Source organism: Phaethon aethereus (assembly GCF_964289735.1).
Source record: "Phaethon aethereus genome assembly, chromosome: 18".
Taxonomy (NCBI): Eukaryota; Metazoa; Chordata; class Aves; order Phaethontiformes; family Phaethontidae; genus Phaethon; species Phaethon aethereus.
In genome coordinates, this window is record NC_138594.1 from 14,065,078 (window position 1) to 14,080,285 (window position 15,208).

The window sequence follows — 15,208 nt, forward strand, 5'->3', positions numbered from 1 at the left end:
TTCCATTGCCCACGCTGCACAGACTTTCTTTGGCTAGAAAACCAAGATCTCGCAGTCTGTCCCAAGGGTGCCCGAGGGCTACAGACCACTGGGTGGGAGGCTACGTCTGCACAGGACAAGGGACGCATCACCACTGCTCATACCAATCTGGACACAACAAAATAAAACTGGAGTGATCAGCAGGCCAGTCCTGGGCCAAGTAGAAGGAACCCGGACCCATGTGGGGAGGGTTTGTGCTTTGGGGATTCCAGGCTGGTTTTGTGCCTAATTGCCCTGCACAGACAAGCTCAGGCAACACTCGCTTCACTAAGACCGGGCGTCCGTTTTGGATTTCACTATTGTGATGACGCTAGTAGTAGCAACCTTGCCAGGGACGAGGGGCCCCATACTGGAGGTGAGAGGCCCTCGTGCAGGGGTCATGGGGCTCCGGGCCACGGTTCTGGCGAAGTTCTGGAGAGCCTCGTATTTGGAGCGGAGAGCATCAAGTTCCATTTTCATGCTGGCGTTTTCAGAGGCCAGCTTCTCCACTTCTTGCTGCAGCTCTGCCTTCTGCTTCTCCAGTTCCTCCTTCTGGGTAACACGCTTGACTCTGCAGCTGGCTGCGTAGCCCCGGTTCTTCAGTGTACGCCGACGCTGCTTCAGCTGGATTATCTCCTCCTTCGACAGGCCCCGTAGATGCTGGTTCAGCTCCCGCACAGACATGGTCACCAGCTCCTCATCTGTCAAGCTGGTCCCATTCTCACCTGGCTCCCGCTTCACCTGGAAGAGAAGGCAGCACACACTTGTGAAACCCAGAGTGGGTACCTGCACCCGCCACCTGCATCCCTTTCCTCCACCTGTCTCTTACCTTCAAGGCTTTGTTTCCTTTGTTGGGGGTCGTCATAACACGACAGCCTTGTCAATCAGGTTCTGGAAGGGAAGAAAGGTCATGTTAGCCGCCCAGGACACAGCAGAGCCTGCATCATTCCTGTGGCAGGGTCCAGCAGCAATGCCCTGTGCTGCTGCACATCCCACTCTCCCCCTCCCTAGACAGCACTCGACAAGCACCCGACTGAGCTGGACTCACAAGTGGCAGATTCTGTCCCTGAGCAGAAACTGCTGCTCCTCCACACCTCTACTCCCACGAAGACTTTGTGGCAATGCTGGGTTTTTTGCTTGGGGTGGGGGAAATTGAAAAACAAGGAGGAGTCAGAATACACGGAAGCCACATTTTTAAAAATAGCCTTGCAGGCAGCAGGCTGAGTCCAGAGCACGGCTGCTCCAGGCCAGTCATGCTGACTCAGCATGCTGGCACTCGGCGCCTCTTGCTGCCAGCCTCATCTTTGTAACTCCCAAGCAGAGCAAGGCAGCCAGTCGCTCCGGCATGCCCTCTCTAACAGGTGCCTAAGAACAGCCCAGAAACTCCCCAGGACAAGAGTCCTACCAGATTCTAGGTGCCCCCAAGGACACAACCAGTACGGTTCAAGAACATGCGACCCTGGGCAAGGAGCACAGGGGAAGCCTTTGCCTCTACAACACGCCTCACTGGACATCCTGCAGGATGGGAAAACTCTTCTGCCGCGCTCAACACCTTTCTGAACTTTTTCTGCTTACCAGGAAAGCTAGCACATCCAGGCTCAAGCCAAAGTTCTGCACCTAACCTTTCCCAAAGAACAGAAGGACAACATTATGCTGCAGCACAAGGAAGCATTCGGGCACACTTGAATCCCATTGCAAATTTGAGCCGATATCTCAGCAGCCTTCACCTCTCCTGGTCACACAAAGCTGACCCCAGCTGTACATCTTTCCTGTGAGAAAGTCCCTATTGGTCCCTGGCAATGCCAGGGCCCAGAACCACCTTCTCTCTCCCTTCAGAGCCGAAGTATGCTCATAAGAAAACAAAGATTAAGGGTGGCCAAAACCAGAGGAGAGCAGACTCCTTCACTGCCATGGAAGACAGAACTTCAGAACTGCTAAGCGCAATTCGTAGACCTGTTTTTACAGTTTCTCATATCCAAGCCCCTATTTCTGTCCCTATGTACCTCCCCCCCAGGCTTTTGTTCAGAGTGCTACTACACTGCCCAACTAATTAATCCATTCAGATACTGCTCAACAGACATAGCTGCACCTCGAACAGCCAGGAACTGCACACCTCCTTAAGTGAGACAAGCATTCCTGTGCAAGCGCAGCCTACAGACACCTCTGCACCTTTTGTCTCTTCAGTGCCAAAAGTCAACAACAATTCTGTTTGCTACTGCTTTGCTAAATGTAAGAGGTACTGATGTATAGTTATAGCCAAATCCAGATGCACAAGTCAGCAAATATGAATTTATGCTCTTCTAGCAGCTGTGACGCAGGCTGCCTGCAATGCATCTACCACCACCTATTAGAGGTGAACGGGGTCAGCATTCCCCAGTACACCAGCAGAGACATTCCCAAAGCCTCCAGCCTGCCAGGATGCACGCTATTTATACACAGAGGACAATGCTCCTTCCAATGTCTGCTAGAACCTGACAGTGCTGGTATAGAAAGGGTCACTTTGCCGTCCAAGAAAGGCAGCTGTAATGAAGCAGACTTACACAGGATGGACAGCAAACAAGCAACTGCTTCACAAAATCAGTTCTTCTCTCGTTCCCATACTGTTGTATTTCTTTCCTACTTGGCAAACAACACGGCTGCTGGGAAAAGGGGAGAAGGAAGGGAATAACTGGGGAGACCAATAATGTCACCCCTGCAGCACCTCTCTGCACCATCCTCTGGTGAGTGTAAGAAGCCAAGGGCAGGTATGGTCAACGGGGCCACAGAAGTTTGTTTGCCTTGTGGCACTAAAGAATTTCCAGCTGCCTGGCAAGCACTCAAGCTTCCTTCATTACAGCAGAGCTGAAATAAAACAAACGTGCTGCATCAGGCAGGGTACTGGGAAGAGAGCTCCTTTGGGCAGACTGGGAAATCAGCAGGGGTGCTCACACAGTCTAGACCCTGCAAAGGCAGTGAATATGACTTCTGCTAAAGCTGAGATAGGTGCAAGAGAGCTATCAGCAGACAAGCGAAGAGGCTGGTCCCAGACCCTGACAACAGCAATTTAACTTTTCTTGAACTTTAAGAGTCAAACGTTTTTACACAGAGAAATCCAATCTCCTCAGGCAGAAGTCTCCCACAACAGCGTCAAAGCTGTAACAGGACTGTGCCCAAAAGCACCTGGTGATCCCCCTTCTCCTTGCTCCTCTTCAAGGGGGATCAAAATGAGACACAACAACACACAAGTCAGTCAGAAGAATGGGAAGAACAACCCAGAGGTAAGTTGTTGGCTATTTTTTGAGTCCCGTTTGAAGGATGAGAGATAGGGCTATTTGGCAGCTTGCACAGAGGACACCCAGAGAACTGGCACCAAGACAGAGACCAAACTTGGCCTAACTCTCCAGACTGCTGATTGCTCAGCTTTTGATAACTTCCTGAAGAAAGATCACACTGAAAAGTGCCAAACACAATGACTGCAATGAAGAAAATGCAGCCTCAACACATTTCCCCAGAGCTCAAAAGGCCTGAACTCAGCACAAGCGCAGCCAATTCTCAGCTCAAAGGCAGCACAAGGGAGCTGACAGCACCGCGCATGATTCAATGCAGGCCCCATTCTCCACATTCCTGATTGTAGAACCGTGCCACGAGCCCCGTGTAAACATGGTGACGTCACCCGTTCCAGTGCAGGCTGGCCCGGAGGCAGTGCCGGGACGGAGGGAGACCCATGTGTAGGGACAAGGAGGCAGAGGAAGGGACTGTGCGCCACAACAGGCTCCACAGCACCAGGCGGGCAGAGGAATGTGGTTTGCTGGCACCAGTTGGGCACACCACACAAGAACTCTCTCTCCCGGTGTGGATTTCTTCTCTGTTTATTTGCTTTCTTGCGAATTAGCTCACACAGCCCTCCCAGGAATCCAAACAAATCCAATGACTTCCCCAATTACGTATGAAGTCAGGACAATGCCTCTCCTGTGCCACTCCCTCCTCCCCTTGGAAGGTGAGCTCACATCCAACCCAGGGCACTTTCACAGCAATTCTTACCTCAAGGAATCTGCCCACCCAGCCAGTTTTAACTGAGCTTACACAGATAAAGGAAAGAGTTGGCTCTCAGAGACCCCTTCCAGCCTCCTGGTAGTGCCTTCCTCTAACCATACAGCTCAAATGTCACGTATCCTGGGCAGTCAGAGACTTCCCCAGCTCTGAACAGCAAGACGCCCCCGTGCACACAGACACTCCATGTCGGCCAGGCGACAGTCCGACTGGACAGGCTTGCTTCCCACTGCAGAGGGAATCTGCTCAGCTCTGAGGACGCTGCAGTGCTGAGCACCGAGCAGACCCACAGTCCCCGCCCCAGCCTGCTCCTTGCACCCACCAGGCACCATGGGCTCTGGCGGGGCGGTGAGTCTGCAGGCCCCTATGGTACAGGAGCCAGAACCTCGCAGCTGTCCCCTCAGCCTCCAGCTCTCTCCTAGGCGGAACCGGCCACGCTGAGCAGCGAGACGATGGCAGCGGGGAAGCGTGGCTGTCCCACACGTGGCCAAGCCTCTGCACGAGGAAACGAGCCACAGTAACGAGCGAGATACCTTCGTGGCTCGTCACCCTCTCTAGACCTTTGCCTCTCCTCAGCAGGAGGAAACACACCTAACGAAGTAAGCCCGCGGCAAGAGCCGGGCGCGGAGGCCGGTGGCTGAGGACACCCCCCGGAGCCGCCTGCCCGGCAGGGCCCTCTCACCGCCCGCGGCGGCGCCTCCGCCCCTCGCGGGCGCGAGGCCCGGGGACCCGGTGCGGGCCACGCCGGGCTCCGCGGGGGGGGGGACTGAGCGCCCAGGGTGCGCAGAGGGGCCGGGTGGGGCAGGGCAGGGCAGGCCCCGGGGCAGGCGGTCCGCAGGGCGACAGGGACCAGCGGCAGCCGCGGGCGGGAAGGGCGGGACGCGCCCGTGGTGCCCGCTGGCGGCCCCGGGAGGCGGCGGCGGGCGGGGACAGGCCTCAGGCCGGTGACCCCGTGCACCTGTTGCTCGGCCGCGGGGCGGGGCACCGGGCGGGGCCGGCGACAGGGGCGGGCGGCGCGGCGGGCGGCGCCGGGGTGGCCACGGCCCCGGAGCCCCCGTCGTGAGTCAGCGGCGGCGGCCCCGCGCGGAACCCGCCGGTCCGCGGCGGCCCCGGACGCCATTCTGGGCCCGCCGCGCCCGCCCCGCCCCGGCCCGCCCCCGGGGACCAGCCCGCCGCCCCGCCCCGCCCCGTGCCAGGGCCGCGCCCGCCACTGCAGCCGGCGCCGGTGGCGCTCACCTCCTGACGGAGCCGCCGGGGTCAGGCCGGGCGGGGAGGCCGCGCTGGGAAGGACCGGGACGCCGCGAGCCGCCGCCGCCGCCGCTGCTCACGGACGCGTCACGTGATGTTTGGGTCACGTGGCTCCATTCATGAAGCGCCGGACGCAACCGCCCCAGACCTTAAGGGGGACGCGCGTTTCTGTCGGAGGCGGCGCCTTAAAGGGGAGGCGGCGGTGGGGCGCGCGCGCCGTGCGCTTCCCGCACGCACCGGCCCGGCGTCCAGGCCCCTCCCCGGGAGCCCCCTGGCCCCGGCCGGTGCTGCCGCCCTTGCGCCGACGCGGGGCAGTTCTCGGCCCCCGCCGCAGCCGTGTCCGCTCCCCCGCGCAGGCCCGCCAAAGCCCCGGTGGATCGGCAGCGGGGGGTCTCCCGGCACACCCGGCAGCAGCCTCCGGCTCCCGTGCGCTGCCAGGCGGCCTCCCGCGGTCGGCGGAGCCGGCGGCCGCAGCAGCTGCCGGGGCAGCCGCGGGGGTGCTCGCCTCCCTCGGGCTCCCACGCGTGTTAGCGGTGCACGGCGAGGAACAGCCGCGCAGCACGAGCACGGGGTGCTGCTTCCCCGGGGGTGCCCCCCTGTTCCACGTACTGCGTTTTAACTTGGCCTCAGTGCAGAGGAGGGCACGACTGCCTGCTCCAGCACGGCCAGCAACACAGGCGTCCTCTCCTCCAGGAGACCCCACGTGCCTCTTTCTTTGCTGCATCCAGTTTCTTAGAGCTGCTGAAACTGCACAGAGGAGCAGCAAGGTCCCCACCGAAAATGCGGACTCAAAGAGGGCTTTGTAGCAGCTCTTGTAGGCACTGGTGAACCAAACCCTGGCTGAAATGCGTTAAGACCAAGGCTGGCTCTTACCCCTGTGAAATGCTGCTCTCCCAGCTCATGTCTGGCTTGCTCCAGGTGTGTTTCCACCTGTTCTGCTATTACTGAGGGTCCAAAACACAGGAATACTGGTACCTACTGCATTTACTGTTGTGCTACAAGCAAAGCAGCACTGACAAGTACAGCAGAGAAGGACAAGGGACAAGTGGAAGTTGCAGCAATGACACTGGGCATACAGGAGTTCAGTCAACATCACGGAGAAAGCACACTCCTCAAGAGGAAATAGGCTGGGCACTGGGCATTCAGCAGCAGCACCACTGTTCTCTGCTGTGCACACAGGGGCTATGAACTTGAGTCTCCTAGTGCTCTTCTGTAGCCCTTTACAAGCTGGGTTTTTCCATCTGCTGTGGCAGCAGCTCAGTTACAGGTCTACAAGTACCTAGGAAGTTCATCTATAGCTCTGCCTCTCCAGGGCAGTTCGTAAGTCTCCCTGCAGCGGGGTTCAAGCTCAGTCATCCTACCTTTTATTCTGCTTCGCACTTCATCAGCCAGGTGGAAACTCTTTCTGCAATGTTCCCTTGCATTTTGCATCAGCCAGTACTTAACCCGCTGACTTCCAGTTTGGCCTGTCTGCACAGCGTATTCACAGCTTCTTAGCGATGAAATAGTGCAACATGTGGCACCCACTCGCCTCCCACAGAATCTTTTATGCAGTGGCAGAGCCACTAGAAAGCCTAAAGTGTTGGGATATTCAGGCTTTCCTCCTCCACTCTACTTCACTTTAAATCTCTGAAAACTGGTAGCACAGGGCCCTAGAATAACTTTAGTGTTGTTGCTCAGGAACCATGGGTGACAAGGAGAAACAGGCTGATAAGCTTCCCAGTCCCACACCCAGACAAACCAGCCTCAAGGACAGGTTTGCAGCACACCTTGAGCACACTCACTGCAGGCAGCAAGGACCCAGTGTCCACTGCCAGAAGCAAGATATAGCCAGTCCAAACAGCTGGGATTAGCCCGAGCTCTTTGTCAGAGCAGCAGTTTATTACACAGAGAAGGAAGAGGAGTAGCCATCTGTCGTGCCTACAGGGGTCATACCCTGCTACCAGCCGAAAGCCTAACACTGTAACTGCTTGTAACATTACTAGCACCTTTGGCAGCTTCTGCATCAATACAGAAATGCTTTTCCTGCATCACCTGCATGTCCACGATTCCTCAGGAGACAATAAGCCCATCTTAAACATCCTCTGTCTACCAGCACTCCTCCAGTATACCCCAAGGTAGAGTACAGTATGACACCCAAATCCATTCCATCCCCTCTAGCCCGTTGCTCCCACTGCAGCCCTGTAAAAGTGGTAGGGGCAGCTTGCATGCTGTATGCAGTTTTCTGGCTCGAGACAGGACTCGGGCTCTGGGAGAAAAGTAGAGAGGCAAGGAAGCCACACAGGGACAGTGGCTATAAAGAAATCACAGAAAGCAGTAGACACAGTCTTCTCTTTGTCTGCTATTCTGGGGCTGGCTCCCAAGACTGCACCTGAAAGCACAGGAAGGTTAACCATCCTTCTAGATGATGGGCTGTAATCCACCTTCTGTCTGATCAGAGTGTTGGTCCCTTCTGCCCTTTGAGTCTACAACCCTCATTCATCCCTTTCCCCAACGGGCCAAGGGAAGAGGTGCTGCATCACCCTCGACACAGCACAGTGCCTGCTCACACCTGGCCTGGTGCTCGGGGCTGTGCCAGCCAGCAGGAAGGGTCGAGCAGGGCCATCTGCTCTGCTTGCTGCTACTACAACCCTGGTCAGATTCCTTCCCTCACAAATACTGGAGTTTATGGAGCAGAAGGGACCGTTGCTCCTAGACCCCATACTTTGCTGCTGTTTCTTGATCATAAATTTGAGTCAGACTTGGGAAATTCTCCAGACCAGAACAGCAAGGCTCTTCCTCCTCTGCAGAAGCATAGACATCTGGACACGTTTCACCAAGCAAGTCCTTGTTGGACAGGCATCAGACTTTCTCAAGTCTTCCCTGAACCTCTTTTGTGTCAAGCAAGGATTGACTTTCCTCCTGGGTCTCATGCAGGACAAGCTAGGTGAAATGGGACAAGTTCTGAGCCACAAGCCAGACCAGATGACTCAGTGTTTCCCTTTAGTCTTGTATTCTAAAGAACTAGAAATGCAACTGCATGAAGCAGCCCCAAACTTTTTTCTAGGTGTTTTCCCCTTCTAGCCATTAGCAGTGCAACACCTTCAGAGAAACAGGACAAAAAAAGAAACAGTCTAGAAAATAGCAGAGACACATAACTGTGCCAACATAAGGTGACACGGAGGGGTGCTGTGATGGATTTTGCTGTCCCAGGGGCTCTGCTGTGAGAAAGGCCATCTGGAAGGGACAACCAGTCCATACAGCTGGATTGCACAAGCCGAAGCAGAGCAGCCACTGTCAACAGGCATCAACACTGCAGTTCAAGAAGGAGGTACAACATGATGCAAGGAAAGGTGCTGAGAAGGCGGCTTTCTCTGGAGGAGGTTGTCCTTGACTTCAGCTCTGCTCCCAGCTTCCCCAGGAGCAGTGCAAAGAGCAAGGAGAGCATCAGGCTGCACAGTGACACTGAAACATATCCATGGGTGTGTGAGAGCAGATTCTGCCCATGGAGAGCACAAAGAGGTGTCTAGACAGAGGGAAAAGGGAGTACTCACTACCTCTCCACCTGCCCAGCGACCCAAGCAAGGCTAGCAGCAAAAGGACAGTGAGAGAAGTACACAGTTCCCCAAACCAGACAGAGCAGAGAGAAGGAGCGGCCACCAGAGAGAGAAATGGAATGTGGTCCAGAGGTTCATACAATCTGTCTCTCTAAGTCAAGGCAGATGGGAGATGGGGCAGAGGCACTTTGGTGCCTTCTGAGAGGTGCTTTAGGGCCCAGTCTCAAATGTAGTACACAGCACTGCATTTGTGTGGCAGCATCTGCTCTAGCTAATAAAGACAGTGACAAGACACAGCCTCTGACAGCAGATGCAAGATGGAGCAAGAGGGATCCAGGCCTGGTTCAAACATTTGAAACCTCTTTAAAAAAGCCTATATTGAAACCATTTTTGCATGGGACACCACAAACACTGCCTGAGTCCTAGAAGTATCCAAGGCTTCTTGGACAAATGATGTCCTTGATGAAGCTCCGATGACGGTATTGCCCCTGCCCCACAGACAACAGCAATGCCAGGGACAGTTTGCACCAACCTCATGCTACAGGCTAAAGACCCTCTTCTACAGTGCTACACTGCCCCTGCTGCAAGCCAAGAGCCAAGTATGGGGGACATCAACATTCAGAGTGAGCATTTTTCCTTAGACAAAAAAGAAAGAGGATGGAGAAGGCTGATGTTCAGCACAGCCAGACTACGGCAGTCTGGTCAGTTCTTCTTGCTGTTGGGGCTCTTATTTGTGAACAGACTGACTTTGCTGGCAGATGCCACGGACAGAGAAGGAGACTCCATCTTCACCTTGTCCAACAAAGTCTTCTTTATGGCTGCTGGGGAGATCTTCTCTTGGTCTGCCAAATGCTGCAGCTCCCTGCAATGGGGTGGTGGGAGAGAAAAGACATAGCAAAAGGAAGAGACGGGGAGTGAGGGGGGCATTTTTTGCAGGCTCTTTACGACTTCCTAGATGCCCACCTTGTCCGGATGCAGGAAGCCTCCACAGCATTGATTAGGAGTGAGCGAAAGCCACCGCTCTCCAGGAAATGCAGGGCATGGATGGTGGCTCCTCCAGGTGAGCAGACGTTGTCCTTCAGCTGACCAGGATGCTGCTCAGATTCTAACAGCATTTTGGCAGCACCCTATAAGAAGGAAGAGAAAAGAGCTGCCAGAGTTCTGACTGAGGAACCGACTGTCAAATACTCCTGTTCTCCACTGCACAGAGCAGCACCTAGCACTCACAGTGGGCAAAACTGGGCTCCTGCCTGAGAGCCATTAGCAGGCTGCCAAAACACTTTTCAGAGCTGAAAAAGCCTGCAGAGGAGTCACGATTCCCCAGGCCCCAGCTCCCACACCACCGTCAGCGCCAGCAGATTGCTGCAGACACTTCCTACATCCCCTCACCGGGAACCTGTGTGCAGTCAAACCAAACACATTTTTAAAGTAGATTCAGTAAGAGGACTGAGATAATTTCAAACCATGATGTGCAGAATACTCTGCAGAGCAGGCACAGGCTCAAATATATTCTGGAGGAGGAAATACTGACCAGCAAAGCCTGTGCTCCAAGTCGAACTGCCAGCCTGCGGGGAAGTCCCATTTTCACTCCCCCATCTGCCAGAGCATCCAGGGCGGTGAACGCCTGAGACCAGAAAGAGGAAGAAGGTGACTGAAAGTCTCCATTCCAAGACTCGGGGAGGAGAGAATCCAGGGCTCCAGGATCACACTGCGACTTCTATCGCTTACAGACTTTGCAAAAGCCTCCCCTTTACTGCATGGGTGCCATGCCAGGCTTCCCTCCCACTAGTTCCAGCTCAGGAGTGGGGGGAATGGGAGAAATCCAGCTTTTGGGTCATACTAAGTACAGGAACATATTTTGCAACATGGACACGTGGACATTGCACACTATGGACTTCAGACTCATCTGACTGGTAATGTACTTTTGTTGTTGACCCAAACTGGTTATAAACCGGATACCTGGATTACATGTCCCATCATGAACATGAGTGATGACCAATCCAAGAAATGAAAAACTGAAGTTGTACAGACTTTCACCGCATGCAAAGCCTACTGGTCTCCCCAAGACTGGCACAAGTTGAGGAAATAGCACATACATACGCAGGGCCACTGCCACTGAGCCCCGTTACAGCATCTATCAGGTCCTCTTCCACCTCGGTGCAGAAGCCTACACTGGCCATCAGTTGTTCCAAGAGCTTCCCATCTTCCACATCCGCATGAGTCCCAGTGGCATAGACTGTAGCACCCTCCCGGACAATCACAGGGGTGTTGGTCATGCACCTGATCACTTTTGGTGTGGGGCAGAAGGTAGAGAGTTTCTTAAGGCAGAAAATTATTTGAGAAAGAAGGAAGAGAGAAAAATGAGCTTTAGTGCATATTTGGCATACCAAATAGGCTGCCTAGAAAGGGACTCCCCAGGGGCAAGAACAACACAAGCAGAGGGAAAAGAGAGAGACTCCTGTATTCCAGACTCCCTGCTTTGAGCCAAAGCAGCCAAAACTTAAATGTGAAGTCTTTAGTAGTACCAGCAAATAGGAAGCTGGGCAGAGCTGCTGTTGGGAACAATATCCTGAATGCCTCATTCCCACATCAACTCCCAAGTCTCCAAAACAGCTCCTGCAGACACTTAGCACAAAGTCTGCAGAAATTCTGGGGAGATGATCCACCACTGTTGAGAGAAAAAAAATCTGACAGCACCTCATGTAATGAAAGAGCTGGCATAAAGACTCTTAAAGCTTTTTCTGATGAGGACAGGCATAGGTGGCCCAGAGCAAGCAGTTGGCTGCAGCACAGATTTAGTCCAAGGGAGCACAAGTAATGCCTGCCCTTCGTGTCAACTCCTAGGGGCCAGAGGAGTGGGACTGGCTCAAGGCGAGCTCCCGCTCGGTCCTGCCCTGCAGCAGACGCCTCCCAGGCACCGGGCATCCGCTGTGGCGCGGCTCTGCAAGGCTGCAGGCTCCGGCCCGGCCTCCCAGCCCACGCCGCCCCTCACCTTCTCGATGGAGTTAATGGTGACGCCAGCCGCGCAGGAGACCACTATGTGGCGGGCCTCGATGTCGGGGCCCACTTCCTCCAGGATGAAGGGGATGATGGGGGGCTTCACGGCCAGGAAGAGGACATCGCTGCTCTTCACCGTATCCTTGTTGCTCACCGTGAAGTTCACACCCATTTTCTGCAGCAGTTGGGCAAAAACGGGACCGCTGTCGCCCAGGGCGGCCCGCCGCGGGGAGCGCCGCCGCCCGCCCCCCGCCCGCACTCACTCACCCGCAGCCCGCTCACGGTGGGCAGGTCGGTGTCCGGGGAGCTCGCCGTGATCTTGTGCGCGGCCAGGACCCCTGCGAACGGCACCGTGCGTCAGCCCAGGCGGCTCGGCTCGGCGCGGCTCGGCGTTGCCTGCCTGCCCGCCCCCCGCGCCCGCGCCCACCTGCCGCCGTGAAGCCCCTGGCCAAGGCGAAGGCGAGCTGCCCGGCCCCAATGAACCCCACGCTCATGGTGCGGCGCGGTGCAACAGGGAGCGGCCGGCTCGCACAGCCCCACCGGAGCCCACCTGCAGCCGCGCCACCGTCCACGTGGCTGCGCACCGCGTAGGGAGGCGGTGACGCATGGCAGGGGGGCGGGGCACCGAGGTTCGCAGCAAATCGGAGGGCGGCAGGGCTGGGCCACGCCGGCCCTCCGCCACTCAGGGACGAGGGGCGGTGCCACTAGGGCAGCCTTCGCCAGCTATTGGGGCAACTGGCGTTGGGTGTTGCATCATTCACCGCCTACGGGGGCCGGTCGGGCCCAGCCGCCGCGCCGCGCCGCCAGGGGGTGCGCTCCTCCCGCCGCGACCGTGGGCCGGCGGCGCGCGCCCTTCTGGAAGCTTCGGGCGCCGCCGCGTGCCCTGCGGGTCCGCCAGCCGCCGCAGTGAGGGCCCGGCCGCCGAGCGGGAGGCGCCCGCGGTTTGCGCGCGGCGGAGGCCGCCCACCCGGGGCCGCCGCCTCTCCCCTCGGGGCTGCCCCGCCAGCAGCGTCCCGGCCGCTGCCGCCTCTCCGGCCTGGCGCCAGCGCGGGCCGGGCCCCGGGGCCGCCGTGCCCGCAGGCCTGAGTGGCAGCGGGAGGGCGGGCCCAGGCCCTTCCCAGCTGCTGTTCCGGACATTCCTGGGATGCTCCTGCCCTCGCGTGACTCTGCGGAGCCGAGCGCGGCCCGGAGGAATGCGCGGCCCACCTCAGGATGCCCGAGCCCCCCGCGGGGCCCAGGGCGCAGCAGGTGTGAGGGGGCTCTCGACCCCCGCCTGCCTGTACCGTGTCCCCGCCCCGCTCGCTGTGGTGTCCCTCCGCCGCCGGCACTCCCACCCTCCTCCCTCCCTCGGCCGGTGGCGGGGGAGCGGGTCCTGCCGCCCCGGGGCGGGGGTTCCGGAGCGCTTCTCTTTTCGTGCCGGCGCAGGTTCTTGTTTTGCTGGAGAATGACTCGGGCAGCCTTTGATCCTGGAATGGCGGCTTTCTCGTTTTCTGGGCATTACCTATCGATTTCCTGAACGAAGGTATTTTTCTGGGCTCGAACCGGCACAGAAGTGTTGTAACCCAGTAACCAGAGAAGTTACGTCAGCACAACTAACACACACCCGCAGCAAGTGTAACAGCCGCCGCCCGGGCGTTCTCGGGCTGAGGGCGTGCGTGGCCCCACGCGTGGCAGGAGCACTAACGCGTGCTTCAGAGGTGCCCCGTGGTGTGGCTGCGCTCAAAGGAAAGGGCCATAGTAACGGACTGTGGACAGACCGAGACATTTTGAAATACGTCATCATAAAAACCGGGCACCAGGCAGTGCTTTTTTTCCTAAATGTAATCTTACTGGGGTTGGTTTTCTTTTTTGGCTGGTTTGTTGGTCGTTGTTTGTTTTTTTCTATTCTTTGGCTTTTTTCTTACTCCTTTATCGACAGAAAAAAATCTTGGTGTATCCCCTGTGTATGAATGTTCCTAAACATTGTCTTTTGGGGATATTGAATCCCAGTCTTCAGAAAGAGCAGGAAACAAAGAACCAAACCAAAAAACAACCCATTAAAGAATCAGATTTTTTTTTTTAATGTTTATTTCAGGTTGGAATCCTCTAGGAGCTGTCTAGATTGGCTGCACACACAGACTTGTAATTCTAAATCAATGCATGTACATTCTGACATTAGTTTACAAAAAAGTTGAGAGCGACTGGTGTTTCAGGAAGCCTGTTTTATGGCAGAAGACAAGTTACTTGATCATTATTTATTAATTAAGGGGAAAGGCGAGCTCTGGAAATAAAGGGTTTTTTAATTAACTGAATCATGACAGGGTTGGTTGTTAAAATCATATTAACCAGATATCGGATGTTCTTTATCCTAGATTGGGTAATCTCATAGTTTCCAACGGTTAGTGAGTGTTTTAACCACTAAAGCATGAGGTTTTGATTTTATTTTTTTTTTCCTCCTAAAAGAGTGGATTGTTGTCCACACAATCTTTTTTTGCCATTTTGACCATGCTAACATTTTTTGCTCAGTCTTTGGCTGGCAGATGAGAAAGCTAAATCTGAACACACTGTTCTTGGCAATGACTTGTCTTTCCACTCCTCCAGTCAGTGGTATCATGATTTCCACGTTAAATTCTATTTCCTCCTTATTGTGAACACACTAATTTTTACCCCAGCACACTTACCTGTTTCTCTTGGGCCTTTCTTTGTGTCCCTGGCACTGTGTAAGTTGCATCGACTTGTGTCATTAGCAGATTTTATCATATTCCTGCTAATTGCTCCTACTTGGTACAAAATCTTCACAGCAAAAAGCAAGCAAATGCATAGCTGAAAAAAGTGTTAACCAGCTGAGGAGCTTTCTGGCAGACTTCACTGCCTGAAAGACCTGCAGTCCCTGGGGACAAGCAGCCCCCGTCTGCAGGGCACCTGACGCTGGCACCCTCTCCCTGGCCTCCAGCAGCCCCCTCAGAACCGCTCCGGAGTCTACAGGAAGGTGCTCTCATAAAGCAATGTTCCTGGTTTTGCAGGTTTGAATTTTATAGCAGAAGCTATGATGGTTCACAGTCACCTATTTTCTTTTAGTGCTCTGTAATAACAAAAAATAAGTAATTTTCAAGTGTGACACAGCTTAATCTGTCCAGGTTGACAGGTTTAAAAAGAATACATCATAAATGCTCAAGGTTCCTTTTGTGTGCAATGGCTCTCTGTACCCTGCCTTCTCCAACACAACTGTTCCCACCTTAGCATTTCTTATTTGTACAACTCCTTAATTTGTTAGGGTGGCAAGAAATAAAGCGCTCTAATATCCTATCTTATATCTATAGTAGACAGTCTTGGGTCTTGCCCTAGAACAAGCTCGCCAGCCTCTTCTTGGACCACTATCTTCCAGACTTCCGACCCTTAAT

General features: G+C 55.3%; 2 protein-coding genes across 2 annotated transcripts; both read right to left on the reverse strand.

Annotated features, from left to right (window-relative positions):
* Positions 1-306: 306 nt before the first annotated feature.
* Positions 307-883, reverse strand: MAFG (MAF bZIP transcription factor G; the record flags this gene model as incomplete). Its single annotated transcript, XM_082008335.1, has 2 exons — positions 307-759; positions 848-883. 2 exons carry the CDS (start codon positions 881-883, stop codon positions 307-309), a joined length of 489 nt encoding a protein of 162 aa, XP_081864461.1.
* An 8,650-nt stretch (positions 884-9,533) lies between these two features.
* On the reverse strand, positions 9,534-12,322 carry PYCR1 (pyrroline-5-carboxylate reductase 1; the record flags this gene model as incomplete). Its single annotated transcript, XM_082008041.1, has 7 exons — positions 9,534-9,693; positions 9,795-9,958; positions 10,363-10,455; positions 10,928-11,149; positions 11,824-12,003; positions 12,096-12,166; positions 12,256-12,322. 7 exons carry the CDS (start codon positions 12,320-12,322, stop codon positions 9,534-9,536), a joined length of 957 nt encoding a protein of 318 aa, XP_081864167.1.
* Between the last annotated feature and the right edge of the window lie 2,886 nt (positions 12,323-15,208).